Raw genomic sequence first — 16,510 nt, 5'->3', positions numbered from 1 at the left:
AAGTCTCTGAGAATAATAGCACTTAATTATGAAAAAAAAATTTGTGAAGAATATATCTCAATTACACTTATATAAAGGTATGCTCAATAAAATACAAATAATTGTCATTTAAGTTTTTATTGTATTAAGAAATGCAAAAAACAATTAAGCAACAAGAGCACTGGCAGTGGAGCTCTCATATTTCCAATTTGCTGGGAGGGTTCCCTTTGATTTATAATATCGGGCAAGTCTGTGGATTCTGGACTCTACAAGAATCAATCTAAATTTGCTGTCTTTGTCCTTGCGATTTCTCTCCAAGTGTTTCCTAATAGCTACTGCCTTTTTAATTAAATAATAAAGATCTTCTGGTAAATCTGGAGCCAGACCCATGCTCTTAACAATCCTCAAAATTTTATTTCCAGTACGAAAACGTACTTGAGCCACTCCATGAGAATCTCGTAGAATTACACCTAGAAATTTTGATCATTATAATATAATTATTAGTCTATTTTATTTGATTTATTTTATACATAAATAGAAAAATTGTTTAAATTAAATAAAAGAGGTATATAAGCTCATATATAACTATAATATACCTAGAAAAGATTTTAAAATGTTGATGAATACCTATGATGAGAAGACAAAAGGTCACAATCATCTCAAAAGTCACCATGTACTCTTTAATATCGCAAACTTAGATATTAAGAAACAATGATAAAACATTGAATCTTTCTTAATTTGCTTGAATAAGATTAATTAAATAAAACTTAAAAACTAAAAGTATACATTATTATCTTATAATGATAGTTCTCAGATGTTCAATATTTCAACTGAAAAGGAAAATTTACCAATTTGAGAGGGTGTGTGGCCTTTTTTTGCTAGCTTATAAATCAGTTCTTTACAATCCTCTGGTGTTAACTTTAGCCATGTCGGAACACTGCGTCTATACGGTAATGCTGACTGGGATATACCCTTTCTAGAACATTACAAATGTTAAATTCTAATTTTATTACATATAATGTATTTAATCAATGACTATAAATTAGATTAAATTAAATCTTTTCTTAATTTAATATTAGTAATAAATATTTGAAATTGTCTTAAAAACAGTTATGTAAACACAAGCATGACGAAAGATAATTAGCAAACACGTTGATTATTAAATATCATAAAAATGTTCAGAATGTTGAGGTTATGTACACGAAAAAGTAAAAATTCTATCAAGTTTTCAAAATATACGAATTTTCTCAACTATAAACTTAAAAGTACTAAAATTTTAATAAGACGCAACAAAACATTCCTAAACTAACATAATATTCATTTATTATCGATTTAAATAAAAAACACATGGTCACCAATAAAATATTATTTCGTCAACTTTTCATGCAAGGGATTCATAAATTTATATTATAATAATGAAAAAAAATAAAAATTATGTAGATAAAAAACATCTAAAAAGGTTTACAAAGATAAATTATACTAAAATTTAAATTACTTTACCCTGGTGCGTGCATACGACCCATCTTTGCGTGGTTTTCTTCGGTAAGAGACAGCAGCGCTCTTCTAGTTCACTTAGCATGTAGTAGAAACATCTATTAATTTAAAATTTAGGCGGGAAAATTCATATTAAAAGAATTATTGGACAATATTAACAAACAATATTTTGAAACCCGAGACTTAATTGATTACACAATTTAATAAATGAATTAATTAATATGAAATAAATTTGAAGTGAATTAATATAAGCCATTCATTCCTCATACTGCACGTAATATCATATTATAATACAATAATATAAAAGCGATAGTACGAGAAATAATTGATTTAATGATGTAGATTAGAAGTTAAAGCAAGCATTATCAAAAATTTGATCAAAGAAAATTAACTACAGAATAAATCTCTGAAGTCAAACACACTGCTTCTTTCAAGCTTCCGGCGGATGCTTATTACCGAATTCAAGTATCTATCTATAAAGCTTCCAGCTTGTAAATATCAGAAATTTCTTAATAATTTATTATAGGCATAAAAATATTTCCTAGACGGGATTATTATTTTTTTGGTGGAAGTGTTTATAGAATTTACACTTTTGTGGACAATCAGTCAAGCAGTGAGAAAATAGCGCAACGTCGCGAACGGCGTCGGCAGCCAAAATGTCGGCAGTTTCTCAACTTTAAGCGTACCCTCTGTCAACATTTGTGAATCTCCATCGAAGTCAACATCGAATCAGTCAATAATTGAATCGTTGATGATGTATGATCGATATTGGATCCTCTTGATATAGTGATAATTCGGAATCTTCGGAATTAAGAAGGTAAATTGACGTTTTCTAGGTTCACCCCGATACTACTCAATTCTTGTTCGTTACTCTCCGTGTAATTTCGTCGGAAATATTGAAAATTTATTATAGAAGTTTTTTAAACTATTCCACAAGAATAGTAATTTAGAAAAAAATATTAGTCATTTGTACCAAGGGGTAAAATATTCAATTTTAAGATATTTTTTAAAGAAAAGAAATTACTAGTGTGTTAATGTGGTTATATACAGTGACTCACAAAGTATTTCAATCAGTTTTGAGTATATAATTACATTGAGTTATTAAAAGTTTTTAACGGCTATATTAGTTAAATTGTTAATCACATTGGTAATTTACAATTTATAGCAATGTATAATGACATTGGTGAGACTTGGTTGTGATATGATTTTCTAATTTTAATGTAACTTACATGTTGATTATAAGTTTACTTAAATCTGCTATGACATTAAGTCCAATTTCATTTAATTTCAATCCAACTAAAACTTATTACTACACAGACATTAATTTTCATTGTGTTCATGTTTAATAAACTGTGATGTAATTATGGTGTTGATTATTTTTTTTAAGTTGTCTTAATTGACGTATAAGCAATAATTAATTGTAATATTAGATTTCATCTTAATTTTAGTTTATAACTTTTGTACAATATTGTTTAATTATCCCTATTGAGTTTAATTTTTGATAATAAAGTTTATATTACCTTACATTTGACTCCATATAATTATAATATACAGTTAAACCTTATTATAATGTAGATTTACTTTAATTAAATATATGATATTTCTATAACTTAGATATATTAATTCATTCAATTGTACTGTAAATCTATTATTTTAATTTCTTATTACAAAAAATTATTGCGGATAAATTTATTGTTTTTAACCCTTTAACACTTTATATATAGTAATATAATTCATTTAAGATACATATATGAAATGTACATATGTAAATATTAAATTAATTAAATATGTCAAAAATATAAAGAGAAAAAAAGTCTAAGCTTCAAATGACAGTTTTTAAACAGATGCGTTAAAATATCTAAATTTTTTAATTTTTATGACAATGATGAGATAACAATTAAATAATAATGAAAATATGATTTAATACTGCTTATTAACAATCTTTTGTTTTTGCAATTACATATAGGACATGTGACCAAGCAGGTATGATTTTATAGACTAGTTAAAATGTCCAGTGACAACGATCAGATTCCCAAATTGGGCAAGCGGAAGAAACTTGTCATATCTGATAGTGAAGATAGTGACGAATCCATTGTGCACTCTCGTAGAAGGAAAAAGACTTTTGTATGTATACAAGTTTCTGTGTTAACTAAAATTGATAAAATTTGTAATGATTTGTGATAATCTGTGTAAATTAATTTATCTTGATATATGAAATCCAAAACAGTTTTAAAATATAATAAAATCCTTTTTTAAATCAGTATGATGTTTAATTGGATCATAAATTATAAACTCCAAAACTTTAATCCAGTTGTGTTCTTTTCATATAGTATAAATTTGAATTCTGCATTTACAGAGAGTTATTAGTGAAGGTGAAACTAGTGATGAAGATAGTGATATTCAAAGACCAATTGTTCGAAGACAACACCATGTAAGCTACATGCCATACCTCCAATTATTTTTAAAACAATATGATATCAGCCTATAAAATGAGAAATACTTTAACTTATTTAAATATTTATTATTTTTGCTGAGCTTTCATTTAATAAATGATTATTACATTATACATTGTAAATATGTGAGACATTGTAAAGAATGTATTTGTTTTAAATATCAGAGAGTCGATACAGAGGATGAGACAAGTTATGAAGGCAGTAGTTCAGGTGAATCTTCAGAATGGCAGTCAGATTGGAGCAGTTCGTCGGGATCAGGAAAAAAATCTCCAGTTAAACGAAAGCTTTTTGATAAATCAAGATCTAAAAATCCTCAAAAAATTGTATCAGACACAGATACAGACACTAGTGATGACCAAGTAGAAAAGTGTCCTATATGCTTACTTCCTTTTAGAAAGCAACAGTTAGGCACTCCTTCTTCTTGTGAACATTGTTTTTGTCTAGAATGTTTAATTGAATGGAGCAAAAATATAAATACTTGCCCAGTAGATCGTCAAACTTTTACAGCAATCCATGTCAGAAATGAACTTGGTGGACAGGTATGTTCTTTAAAATTAATATTTTTTCATTCACAATGTTTAACAAAATTAAAATTAATTTCGTTTTTGTTGTAGATTATAAGACATGTTTCAGTGGAAGTGACTCCTAATGTGGAAGATGAACCTCTGGAGGATCCTACATTTTGCGAAGTATGTCATCAAAGTAATAGAGAAGATCGTATGCTTCTTTGTGATGGTTGCGATTGTGGTTACCATTTGGAGTGCTTGACTCCTCCAATGAATGAAGTACCTATGGAAGAATGGTTTTGTCCAGAGTGTTCACAGAACAGTCAAAATGATGCAGAAGCTGTAAGATTTATATTATTTATGGTTTAATTTAAAATTTTGAATGATTATTATAAATATTCATACAAGAGTATCACATTAATAAGATCAAATAAAATCTTAAATTATTTTGTTTTCGTATCTTTATTTTATATTTATCTTTTTAGGTGGAAATTGATTTAGACGAAATTTCGGATTTAATGGAAGAAGCTCGTAGACTTGGCGTTTCTTATGGCAGAACACGTACTGGTGTGCCTCAAGATACTCAGCCAAGGATTGTACCTCGTACTAGGCATACAGAACGTGTTAGAGCTACTATTCGCAGGTACTAAGAAGAATAAAATAAAGATATATAAAGAATATGAGTTTTATTGAATTATGTATGGTACAATTTCATTTTTTGTATATTTTTAATAAACAATACAAAATCATTTAATGTAATTGTGTTAACAGAAGAAATAGAGTTTATGACAGTCCACAACCAACCCGTCAATTAACATTTGATCCAAACCAACCTTCTACCTCTTCTGGTTTGGAGTCTTTTGGAGACAACAGTCGAAGCCTTTCCCCAAGCAATGCCTCTAATTCTTTAGGTTCTGGAGATCGAAACTGTTCAAATGGATACTCTAGAAACTCGCGGAAGTTCCGAAGATCTGGAAGTAGTTCGAGTGATTCTAGCGATGACAGTATTTTCACATCTAAAAGAAGAAATAGTAATAGTAATAATTTAAAAAATTCTGATAACAGTAAATCCAGGGGAAGTTCTAGGAAAGGGAAAAGTACTTTGAGAAAAAATAATAGTAACAAGAAGACTGGAAGTAACTCGAAAAAGAATGGAAGTAGAAACAAGTCGAGGAAGTCTAAAAAGATTTCTAATAGGAGCTCACTATTAAGAGAAGTTAGAATTACAGAATGTAATGAAGATGGAGAAGAAGAAGAAATTGTGACGTATGTAAAAGTAGCTTCAATTGGATCGAGAAAAAGAACAAAAAGGAGAAGGGTATTATAATTTTTTTTAATTTCATTTTTCAAATTAACATATTTAATTTTTTTTTAATTGTATTTATTATGTAAAATAAGAACTACAAAGAAATAATGAGAGTGTAAGAAACATATTTCAAGTTAAATGAAGTAATAATATTTTGTTTTATAGAGAAAAAGAAAGAACAGACGTCAAGCTAGAACTGTATCTAGTGTTTTAGCTACTACCAAAAGGAGACTTGCAACTTCTTTAGGTATTTGTAAGCCAATAAAAGGTGTTCCAGTTTTATTACCTAGTATTAGAAATCGTCCAGTTTTGTCAGAAAGATCCTCGTTGACCACTGCCCGATATAATGCTGGAATTTCAAGGCTCAGTCTTCTTGGAGATGGTCTTCACTTGAATTATAGTCCTCCAGGGTAAATATAGTATTCAATTTTTAATTAAATAGTTAAATAGTTAAAATTTCAATTATACATTAATATATTATTTAGTTACAGAAATTATAACTTAATGTATTTGAAAATATGTTTAAATAATGTCAGTTGTAATAGCATTCTATTACTACCAACACGCAAACGTCAACAAAATTACTAGAAAAATTTACTTACCTAATAATCGACGTAATGACTTAGATATAACATCATAGTGTTATAAAAACTACTACTATTTACGTCTTTTATAAAATTTTGAAAAGATCTACAAAATTATTACGTAATGTAAGTTATTGTGTCGACTACGAGATAAATAGATTCTTCTAGATTGCTTTAGCACTGTCGGCCACTGCGGTCACTGTGATACAGTTGACGTCCGCATGCTGGCAGTAGTACAAGTCCATCACTTTTATTACTTTACGTGTACTTTTAATTAATAACTCCTAGACAGAATCTCAAATGCAATTTCATCATTCTTATTAAGAACCCTTCAAATTTTGGACACCTGTTATTGACTATCCGTTTTGAACAACATATATTTGTTGTCCAAACTTCATTATGATTATTTAAACAAAAATATTTATTCAAACATTGTTATATTAAAAAATTAATTAGTAAAAATTAAACAAATTTTTAAAATTCCTTCTAGATCTGATACGGAGGATTATCATGGAACTGTGGGTCCCACTATAACTATACATAGGCGCTCAGTAATCTCTTCTCAAAGACATCTTCGTATAAAAAATATTGCTAATCCTCAATCACTTCAAGCTGATCTTTTAAGCAGTATATTAAGCAATCAAGAAATGTGGCATTCAAAAAATAATAACATAACTTTAAAAGCTGATGGTCTTATTTTAGCTGAAAAAAAGGATAATTTAGACAATTTGAAGAAAGAAAATATAGAAGATAAAAAATCTTCTAAAATGGAAGAAATAGTTTCTGTAGTAGAAGATAGAGTTTCTAGAACCGATGCCCCATTAGAAGTGTCTGGAATCAATCCAGAGTTGATCACACAGGCTCCAATGTATAACAATCCTTGTGGAGGAGGAAACAGGGGTAACTTCAGGGGTGGTTACAGGGATAATACAAGGCACAGTCATGGAGGCCAAAACTATGGAAGAGACTCTTTACCTGGAAGTGGAAGACATAGTTATGGTGGAAGTGGAAGCAATTTTGGAAGAGATTTTGGACCACCTGCATTTTATAATCCGAACTTTGAACATTGTGGACCTCCAATGTTTGGTGGAAATCCACCATTCAGGAACCGAAATCCTCAACATTTTAGAAATGAAAGGTAGTTTTACTTTTAAATATTACTAACTGCAATTTTAAGTTGAATGTTATTCTTACTTGTTTTAATTTTATTTTACTACATTCACAGATTTCGTTTCATGCCTCCAGGAAGACCTCCATTTAATTTCACTGAAGGCTTTGAGCATCATTCCTTTTCTGAAAGGTTTAATCGTCCTAGATCACCACAAGCTTCGATTGATCGACCTCAAAATAATATGCCAGCAAACTTACCAGAAGATACTTCAGGAAGTCAATCTGTAGAACAGCAACCACAAGATACTGAAAATGCTTCTGTTAGACAAGAAGAAGATTGTGACATCTATTGTGATATTGAAACAAAATCTGATGGAGAACTTCAAGATCAGCAAAATGGTTCAGTGGCACTATTACCACCTCCAGAACCCCCATCAGGTCTTTTAGATTTTGAAGAAAATTCTAGAAGTGATAAGGATAGTGACCAAGAATTAGTTATTGATGATAGTCAAAAGGAAGATACTCCAAAGAATGATAAATATGATCCTTTTTCTGTGGATAGTGATAGTGACAGTGAAGTAAAAAAGAATGAAGAGGTTGTGGAAGAAACAAAAGAAGAGAAGACTGTAGAAAGTATACCACAACCTGAGGCTTTAGATACATCAGTTCGTCTCTCAGTTTATGACGATGAAGATGATGAAGACTCTCAAGCTGACTGTCCAAATTTCTCAATCTATTCTTCTCAAACGATGGATGTAGCACGGCATACTGAACAACAATTATCACAACAAATAGGGCCTCTTGAACCACCTCCTCTTCCACCTTCAATTCCAGATGATGATGATGTTATTGTTGGTGATGTTCAAGCTTGTGATCTTGCTGATATTCCAGAACCATCAGACCCATATGTTGAAGCCTTAAGGAAAGAGAGACAAACTTTAAGCAAAATTCCGCCAAAGAAAATTTCTCATGATAGTAGAGGAAAAATTACTTTCAAAATTGGGAGTAAATTGAAGATTAATAACAGATTGTTAGGACTACAAGAGGAAGAGAAGGAGGGTGGAGACGAAAGAAAAAAGGAAACTGAGGTGAATAGTGAATAATATATTATTTGCTTAACACTTTACGGACTGATCTCCCGGTGGCATCACCGGAGAAATGGGGCGCAATAATAAATAGATTGTCAGTGAAATTTTTGTAATTTAATCTTTAAATAATATTGTAAGTACTACAATATTGTAGTACCAATTTGTTTATGAACACATATTACTATTTTTTTATCATATTCTATGAGCTAAAAACATTTTTGAACCAGATCTTTGTGCATATGCTACATCCCGCATGACCATTCCATAAAGTGTTAATATTGTTTTACTTATTATTTAATATTCTCTATGAAAATTATTTTTGCAGCAAGTAAAGGAGGAAGAAACCTCTATTGATCGTGAAGAAGAACGAAAAAAAATTGCTAAAAGCAAATTTGAAGATGAAATTCAATTGGAAGAAGATAAAGAGGAAGTTTCAGAAGAGTCCTTAATATCTTCAAATCCTTTAGATATCAAAGAGAAAGGTATACATGAAGACCAAAAACAGAAAGAATCAACAGAAATTTCTACAATTGATGTAACAGAAAAAATTTCTAAAATAGATGTTTGTACGGAAATAATTCAATTATCTCCTACAAAATTGGAAAATGAATTAAGCAATGAATGTCTATCGGAACCAACATCGGAAGAAGATAGTGAAATTTTTACTACACTTCCCAAAATTTCAAAAATTGAAGTTGATGAAGAATGTCCAATGGAGATCTCAAAAATGGAGGAAGGACGTAGTGAAACAAATGTTAAAAATTTTGATGATATAGAAAGTAAAAAAAATGAAAAGGAACAGCGTCGAATCGGTGATGAGGATGAGGAAGAGGAAGAGGAAGAGGAAGAAGAGGAGGAGGAGGAGGAGGAAGAGGAGGAGGAGGAGGAGGAAGATGAAGATGAAAAAGAAAAATTTCCTATTGAAAAAGAAACATCGGATAAAGAAAATATAATTGAAGAAGTTGCTGATCGAAACAATTGGGAATCTGATGGAGCATACACTCCTTGTAAAGATGAACTTCCCTTAAAGGAATCGAAATCCTCGTCTGAACAGTTGCCACCTCTTGAAAGTGGTTTAGAGCCAATTACACCAACAAAAGATAAACCTGACGATTTAGATAGCTGTAGAACGCCAGTAGATTATAATGTTTTAGGCACTGAAGCTATTTCAGAGACAGATGAAGCAATGAATTTTGAAGACGAACTAACTTTATTGAGTTTACGTAAGGAAAAAGAAATGGAAGATGGAGAAATTGTTGAAGAAAAGACTGTAAAGGAAGGTGAGAAAATAGAAAAAGAGAAAGAAGAAGACAAGAAACGTAAGAAAAGAGATAAAAAAGAAAGAGGTAAGGATACTGAAAAGAACAAAGAAAATATTGCTTCGGAAAACCAAGTAGCATGGAAGAAACTATCAAAAAGCACAAAAGAAAGATCATACAGAGACAAGGAAAAAAGATCAAAGTCAAAGGAAAAAGATAAACCGAAGAAAAAAAAAGAAGTGGTTAAAAAGAAAGAAAAACGAAAAGAATTACCTAGATATGATGTTAGAAAAATAGTTGCAGAAAGACCCTCAAGACCTAGAAAGGATGAATATGGAAGAGACATTAGAGAAAAATCGAGACAAAGAAGTAGATCTAGGAGTTGTAGTTCAAAACGTTCTAGATCATATTCCAAACTTCGATCCAGAAGTAGATCTAGAACTAGAATTCAAAGATCTTGGTCTAGAGATCGTAGATCTTATTCAAAATCCCTTTCTAGAAGAAGATCCCTTTCTCGAGGAAGACGTAAATCGCCAAAAAGAAGATCAACATCCAGAAGAAGATCTTCTTCAAGGAAAAGATCAGTTTCTAGAAGAAGATCAAGATCTGTTTCTCGAAAACGAAGATCTTTGTCAAGGAAAAGATCTAGGAGATCAATATCAAGGTCAAAAAGATCACTTTCAAGGTCCAGACAGAGAAGATCACTATCAAGGTCCAGAAGGTCTTTGTCTAGATCTCGTGATAGACGTAAAGAAAAGAAAAAATATAAATCACGAAGTCGATCGAGAAATCGAAAGAAATCTCGATCAAAATCACCTAGAAAATCTTCAAAATCTAGAGAGAGGAAACTTTCAAAGAGAAAAGCACAAAGTAGATCACGGTCAAGAGTAAGATCTTGTTCTAGAAACTGGGAACAAGTTGATAAAATTGTAGAGCAAGATTTTTCAAGAGAAAGAGAAGAGAGAGATTCCTGGAGTGCTCAATGGACACCATCTTGGTCAAGATCTAGATCAAAGACACCGCAACATGTACAGCAAGAACCAATTGCATCCAGAGAATGGTCTCCAGTACTAGATAATGTTGCTGTTCCACCAAAAAATCTTACTATAATACTAACAAACAAAGAAGCCATTAAAAAGAAAAAGAAGGAACGTAGGAAAGAGGGCAAGAAATCAAAAGATGAAAAAAAGAGGAAAGGAAAAAGAAACAGGACCCCACCACCTTCGAAAGAAGTTTTTGCCAGTGGAGATAATATTTTGGTTAGTGTATGCTTTAACAAAGATAATGAAAATATTCAGACAGGAGTCCCAGAACTTCCAGAAACAATTCCCTTAATTCCTCCTTTGAAACGTCGTCGTAGAGAACCTCTTCAAGCTGAACCTCCAAAACGCTCTAAAAAAGAAAAGTCAAAAGATAAGCGTTCTAAATCTCCAAAGCCTAAAAAGGATAAAAAGAAAAAATCGAAAGCTGCTGAAATAGCAGCTACAAAAAAACCAGTCGCGGTAATTGATTTAGATCAATCTCCATTCAGAGAACAGACTCCATCTCCAAGAGATGTAATAGTTCTCAGCGATGACGATGACAAACAGGTTCAACAAATTACACCAGATCAATGTCAACCCTCACAGAACTCTCCACAGAGAGAACAATTTGTTTCTCAAGGTCCAAAAACTCCTCCAGAACCTCAAATAAAATTCTCAATAAATAAACAGACCAGTAATTTACGTCCATCAATGTTAAACCCACTTTTAGATGAAGAAGAAGAAGAAGAAATGGATGAAAGAGTTGAAGAAGAATTAGAAATGAGAGCACAAGAGGAATTAGAATTAAGATTAAAAATCGGACCAAATACTCCTCCAGAACCTCCAACTTCTCCACCAACTAGTCCAGATGCTTATGATCCATTTGATCCAACAAAATCTAGATCACCAACACCTGATGTAAGTCAAGAAGCAAATTCTAGTGACGAGAGAAGAAGGTCCCCAAGAAAACATGATTCTGTAGATGGAAACATTCTTGAGGAAGAAAATATACAAAAACAAGAAAGACAAAGTCAAGAAAAACAACTGGAGAAGCCTAAAATTATTTCTATGGTTACAATTAAGAGAGCTTCTCCGCAAAGGGACGATGTTAATGAAAATGAGAATAATAAGGATACTGTGGTTTCAACTGGAAACTTAGAAGTACAACAAAGTCAACAAAATGTACAGAATCAGAATAATCCTTTCGCAGTAATGAATCCTGTACTTGCTACAGTAGCTGCAGCAGTACAAAGAAGTGGAGTTTTTAATACTTCAAATTCAAACAGCGGTCAACGGAACTTGTTACAGTCGAATCGAATTTCACCAAGTAATCAACAAAAACAACGTTCCAGCGATCGTTCTCAAGCACCTGCAGCTTTCGTAAATTCAGGAAAACCATCGAGAAGTTCAAAATCTGGCCAAACAAAGAGTAATGGACAAAATGGCAATGATCCCGGTACAGAAATAGCAGATAATGTGGATATGTCTTCACCATATTCACCTGGATCAACACTCAGTGATGGAATTTTCGATCCACCAAGTCCTACAAATTTCAATAGTTCACCTGGTACTGGGGCAGGAGGTGCTGGAGGAACTGTTGGATCACAAACTACAAAAACTAGTAGTTCAAAAACTGTGAAGAGTACAGAGAAAAAAGATGCCTTTGATGCTCTTTTTAATGCTTTACCAAGTACAAAGACTGCCAATAAACCAGCTAGAAATAAAAAACCTGACAAAGATAAAAAGAAAAAACCTATAAATCCAAAAGTTGGGGTGAGAATGGATGAGAATCAGCTTCAAATATTGGATGATCTTCCAAGTTCTGCCGTCGAAATGCAAGTCAAGGATAAGGTTTGGTTTTTATGCAAAATTAATATAATACACACTAGTTCCAATTTTAAAAAATGTAAACGTATCAATAAAAATCAAAAACTTTCGTAAAATCGATTTTACATACTAAGATAACAATGTCTATATTGAATTTATATAATAGTTCATTTGTGTTCGCAGACATCTTCGATTTGCTTTTTAATCTAATTCTGATATTTTGAGATGTTTAAAGTTTACATATATTTTAAAATAAAATATTGACTATAATACAAACTCAACAATTATTTATTATTTAAAAATTAAACTCAAAGTAGTAAGTCTCGAACAAGTTTCAAAAACTGTTAAAATACAGCATTATATTAAATTACTTTATAATTCATTAATATTATGATTTATCATTACATAGTTCCTAAAGAAATTAAATCGTCAAGAGCGAGTGGTAGAAGAAGTGAAATTAGTACTAAAGCCACATTATACAAAAAAACATGTTACAAAAGAAGAGTACAAGGATATTATGCGAAAAGCAGTACCCAAGGTATATAATTAATGTTACTTGAAGATATTAATATCTATTATAAATTCATTTAATAATACTTTCATAATGGGATATTTATTATATATTGATATACTACTTTCATACAAGTAATGTTTATATTGTTTTTATAATTATAGTAACAATTTCATAAATAATTCTTTGTTTATGACAATTTATGTGTTATTAGATATGTCACAATAAAACAGGGGAGATCAATCCAAAAAAGATCGCCCATTTAATAGAAGCTTATGTCAGGAAATGCAGGAATAGCAAGAAGAAAACTTCTGAGAGTTCTTCTGCAAAGGCCTCTAAACCCGCGTAAGTACTTTAAAATTTAATTCCTCAAAAAAGTATGTTTCCAAAAATTGTAAATGAATATATACGTTAGAATTGTAAATAGAACTGTTTACAATTTTTGCAAATAATCCTTAAAATAAATAAACTTTATAAAAATTTAAAATGATATAAATTTAGGGATTAATACAGAAATAATGGTTATAAATTAAGATTATATAATATTGCTTTCATGTAAAAAATTGTCATGTTACTGTTACTATTATAGTAATCATCACTTTCAAGGTGGAATTTTTTCTTTCCTATCATCATTTGTTTCTTTAGTGCACGAAATCCGTCAACTTGAGCTGTTGGCAACTGTGCCGCCAAAAGCTATCTTGCCATTTTGAATAATATTGTGTTTGTACTCATTTTCATCATAAAAAACTCACCAATCCATTGATAATACTTTCATAAAAATATAATAAAAAAAATAATCAATTTTATTTCGGATTAGTACTAATACACTGATACGCGTAAGATTTGACCTTTTATCGTTAATATTCTATCTTGTTCACTTTCGGTGTATCTTATTTATTTTCCTCGTCAGAGGGTTCACGCGTGGTCGGATTTAGACTCAAAAGTGTATTTTGTTTCCAATTCCGAATCTAAGGCAGCTGGCGAGCTTGAGTTTACGCCTTAAAAGCAAGAATTACTGCATTATGTTTTTATTTTAAATTTCATTGAAAACAATAATTGGCGCATTACATATTTGAATATAAAAGAAGTCAAAAGTAATTTATTTTTTACATATTTTTATTAATATATTGAACAGAAATTCGAACAAATTGAAATTTCAGAAATGTTTAATTCATTTGTTTTAGGAAAATCTTGTGGAGTTGATCACGAGTCAGCTAGGTGTCTGTTCAATTCCCTTCAATTTCGTAGTTCAGGCGATCATCGTGCTCGATGAGCGGTGAGTGAGCTTCGATACAGCTAGTCTCCTCCTCGATGATGCGATGTATCTTGTATTCTGTGTAAATACGTAATTAATTCATTGATTGGTCGATTGATTAATTGGTCGATTGGTTGCTTGCTGGATTGATTGATCGATTAACTTGTAAGAGTACCATTTATTATTTATATAAACAATACCCTTTATCTTGTCAGGGAATCCAATTGTCTCTACGGAAGATCCATTGATTATATAATTTCTGGTTCATCTTTTTTAAATTTCCAAAGATCCAAATTCATTTACTTGAAGATCGATTATTATTTTTTCCATTGTATGTGCAAAAATTTATGAAAATCTATAAAACATATTGAAATTTATTATGTTAAAATTCATGGACATTCAATACATAATTGAACAAGTTCATTAGACTGTTGTTTTCTAAACGCATTTGAACTTCAAAAATAATAAATATTTTAAAATTTAATCAAGAACAATTGTAAACATAGTGAATTTTTAACTATTTTTCTCTATAAGTTGTGAATGTAAATTCATATATCGAATTAACATATGTAACAATTTGCAATTAATCGGTAAATCTGATTTCTTTAAATGGCCAATAATTTATTTATTATTGTAATTGTAAATCCATTATAATTTAAACTTATAAACGATTACTTGAAATCATTAAAATTTTAATGCAATTATTACATGAATATTGTAAAAAAGGAATATTGCTCAGATTTCAATGCAAATTTTTTATACCCAATATATTGCTAAAATTTTAAATGATTAAAAACATTTAAATATCAAAACTTGCATGGATGAAATCTTATATAGAAAACAATACACAAATTTTATAAAATTCCCATACACACTTCTAAGGAATAACATTAGTACTTGTGTAATTTTTCTAGATATTAAATTATTAATTTTCTCAAATAAATACACATTGGAATGCATTATTCTTGTTTATATTAAAAGGTAAATGATTCTTTGATAACTATTTATTCAATTAATTAAACATTATCCTTATTTTCTGTTTTTAATAAACATGATTCATTGATAATCGCGATACTATAATTCCTCGCTTAAAAATTGAAAATCGGGGCTGCCAGTTCTCTTTATCTGATGGCCAATAGAAAATTTTTTTTTCTTAACTGATTAAACTCAAATGGACCGCTCGAAAAAGACACTAAATGGAATACAATATCGAAAACGAGTAAGATAGAGTAACAACAAGCGAATGGACAAAGCTTCAAAGCGATAGCGAACACGTATCGGTGTACCAACACTAATGCAAATTAAAATTTATTATATTTTTCATTATATTTTTATGAGAGAATTATTAATCGATTGGAGTTTTTTTTTTTTTTTTGTTGTTGTTGAAAAAAATGAGTTTAAACATGATCTCATTTGGACTACTTTCAAATATATGTGCTCTGAATTATTTCTGAAAGACTTTTAATTATGTATAATTAGAAATAGTCCGAATAAAGTTGTGTTCAAATTTATTTTTATTAGGAAAACTTTACTAATTCATTGATAATACTTTTGTGATGATACAATGAGAAATATATAAGTTTTCGTTTAGCATAATGATACATGTGCAGCATTGCTTTAAAGATCGACCAGCGGGTAGAAACGGGTTTCTAATTCCATAACTACCGACTCCTGGAGCTAAAGAAATATAAGCAGTTGTGGAGACTATTGAGTTTCTTTAATACCGTACTAAAATTATATCCTTAAACGAGGAATTACTGTACCTGAATTTACAATGAGTGGACTTGAATTGGCACTCTTGGTTTTTCCGCAGAGACTGTCATTTTCGTATTTTTAATGCACATGTAAAAATGCTTAAATACTACGTTTCTAACGTAAATATTGTAATTTCACTCTTTCTACAGAGTTGGACCGGTTATTCGAATAAATTATTATTCTTATCAACATCGCTACTACTACTATTACCACTACTACTACTACCACTACTACTACTACTACTAGTACTATACGACCACCGTCACTACCACCACGACTACCATCACTACCGCCGCCACTACCACCACGACTACCAGCACCACTACTACTGCTACTGCTACTGCTACTGCTACTGCTACTA

The 16,510-nt window shown here is 30.6% G+C and overlaps 2 protein-coding genes across 2 annotated transcripts; one reads left to right on the top strand and one right to left on the bottom strand.

Moving 5' to 3' along the window:
• Nucleotides 1-101: 101 nt before the first annotated feature.
• Nucleotides 102-1,563, bottom strand: Rps13 (ribosomal protein S13). Its single transcript, XM_076308185.1, has 3 exons — nt 1,480-1,563; nt 828-955; nt 102-449 (listed from the first exon to the last, which is right to left on the bottom strand). Exons 1-3 carry the CDS (start codon nt 1,500-1,502, stop codon nt 145-147), a joined length of 456 nt encoding a protein of 151 aa, XP_076164300.1. The 5' UTR covers nt 1,503-1,563; the 3' UTR covers nt 102-144.
• Nucleotides 1,564-2,109: 546 nt separating this feature from the next.
• Phrf1 (PHD and ring finger domains 1) lies at nt 2,110-14,836 on the top strand. Its single transcript, XM_076308183.1, has 14 exons — nt 2,110-2,290; nt 3,440-3,597; nt 3,830-3,904; nt 4,091-4,465; nt 4,541-4,774; nt 4,918-5,075; nt 5,204-5,750; nt 5,904-6,148; nt 6,813-7,460; nt 7,548-8,520; nt 8,846-12,652; nt 13,038-13,166; nt 13,354-13,484; nt 14,324-14,836. The coding sequence occupies exons 2-14, from the start codon at nt 3,481-3,483 to the stop codon at nt 14,340-14,342; spliced, it is 7,458 nt and encodes a 2,485-aa protein (XP_076164298.1). The 5' UTR covers nt 2,110-2,290; nt 3,440-3,480; the 3' UTR covers nt 14,343-14,836.
• Nucleotides 14,837-16,510: the final 1,674 nt, after the last annotated feature.

Source organism: Ptiloglossa arizonensis, chromosome 4, assembly GCF_051014685.1.
Source record: "Ptiloglossa arizonensis isolate GNS036 chromosome 4, iyPtiAriz1_principal, whole genome shotgun sequence".
Classification (NCBI taxonomy): Eukaryota; Metazoa; Arthropoda; class Insecta; order Hymenoptera; family Colletidae; genus Ptiloglossa; species Ptiloglossa arizonensis.
This window is presented reverse-complemented; position numbering and strand designations above follow the sequence as displayed.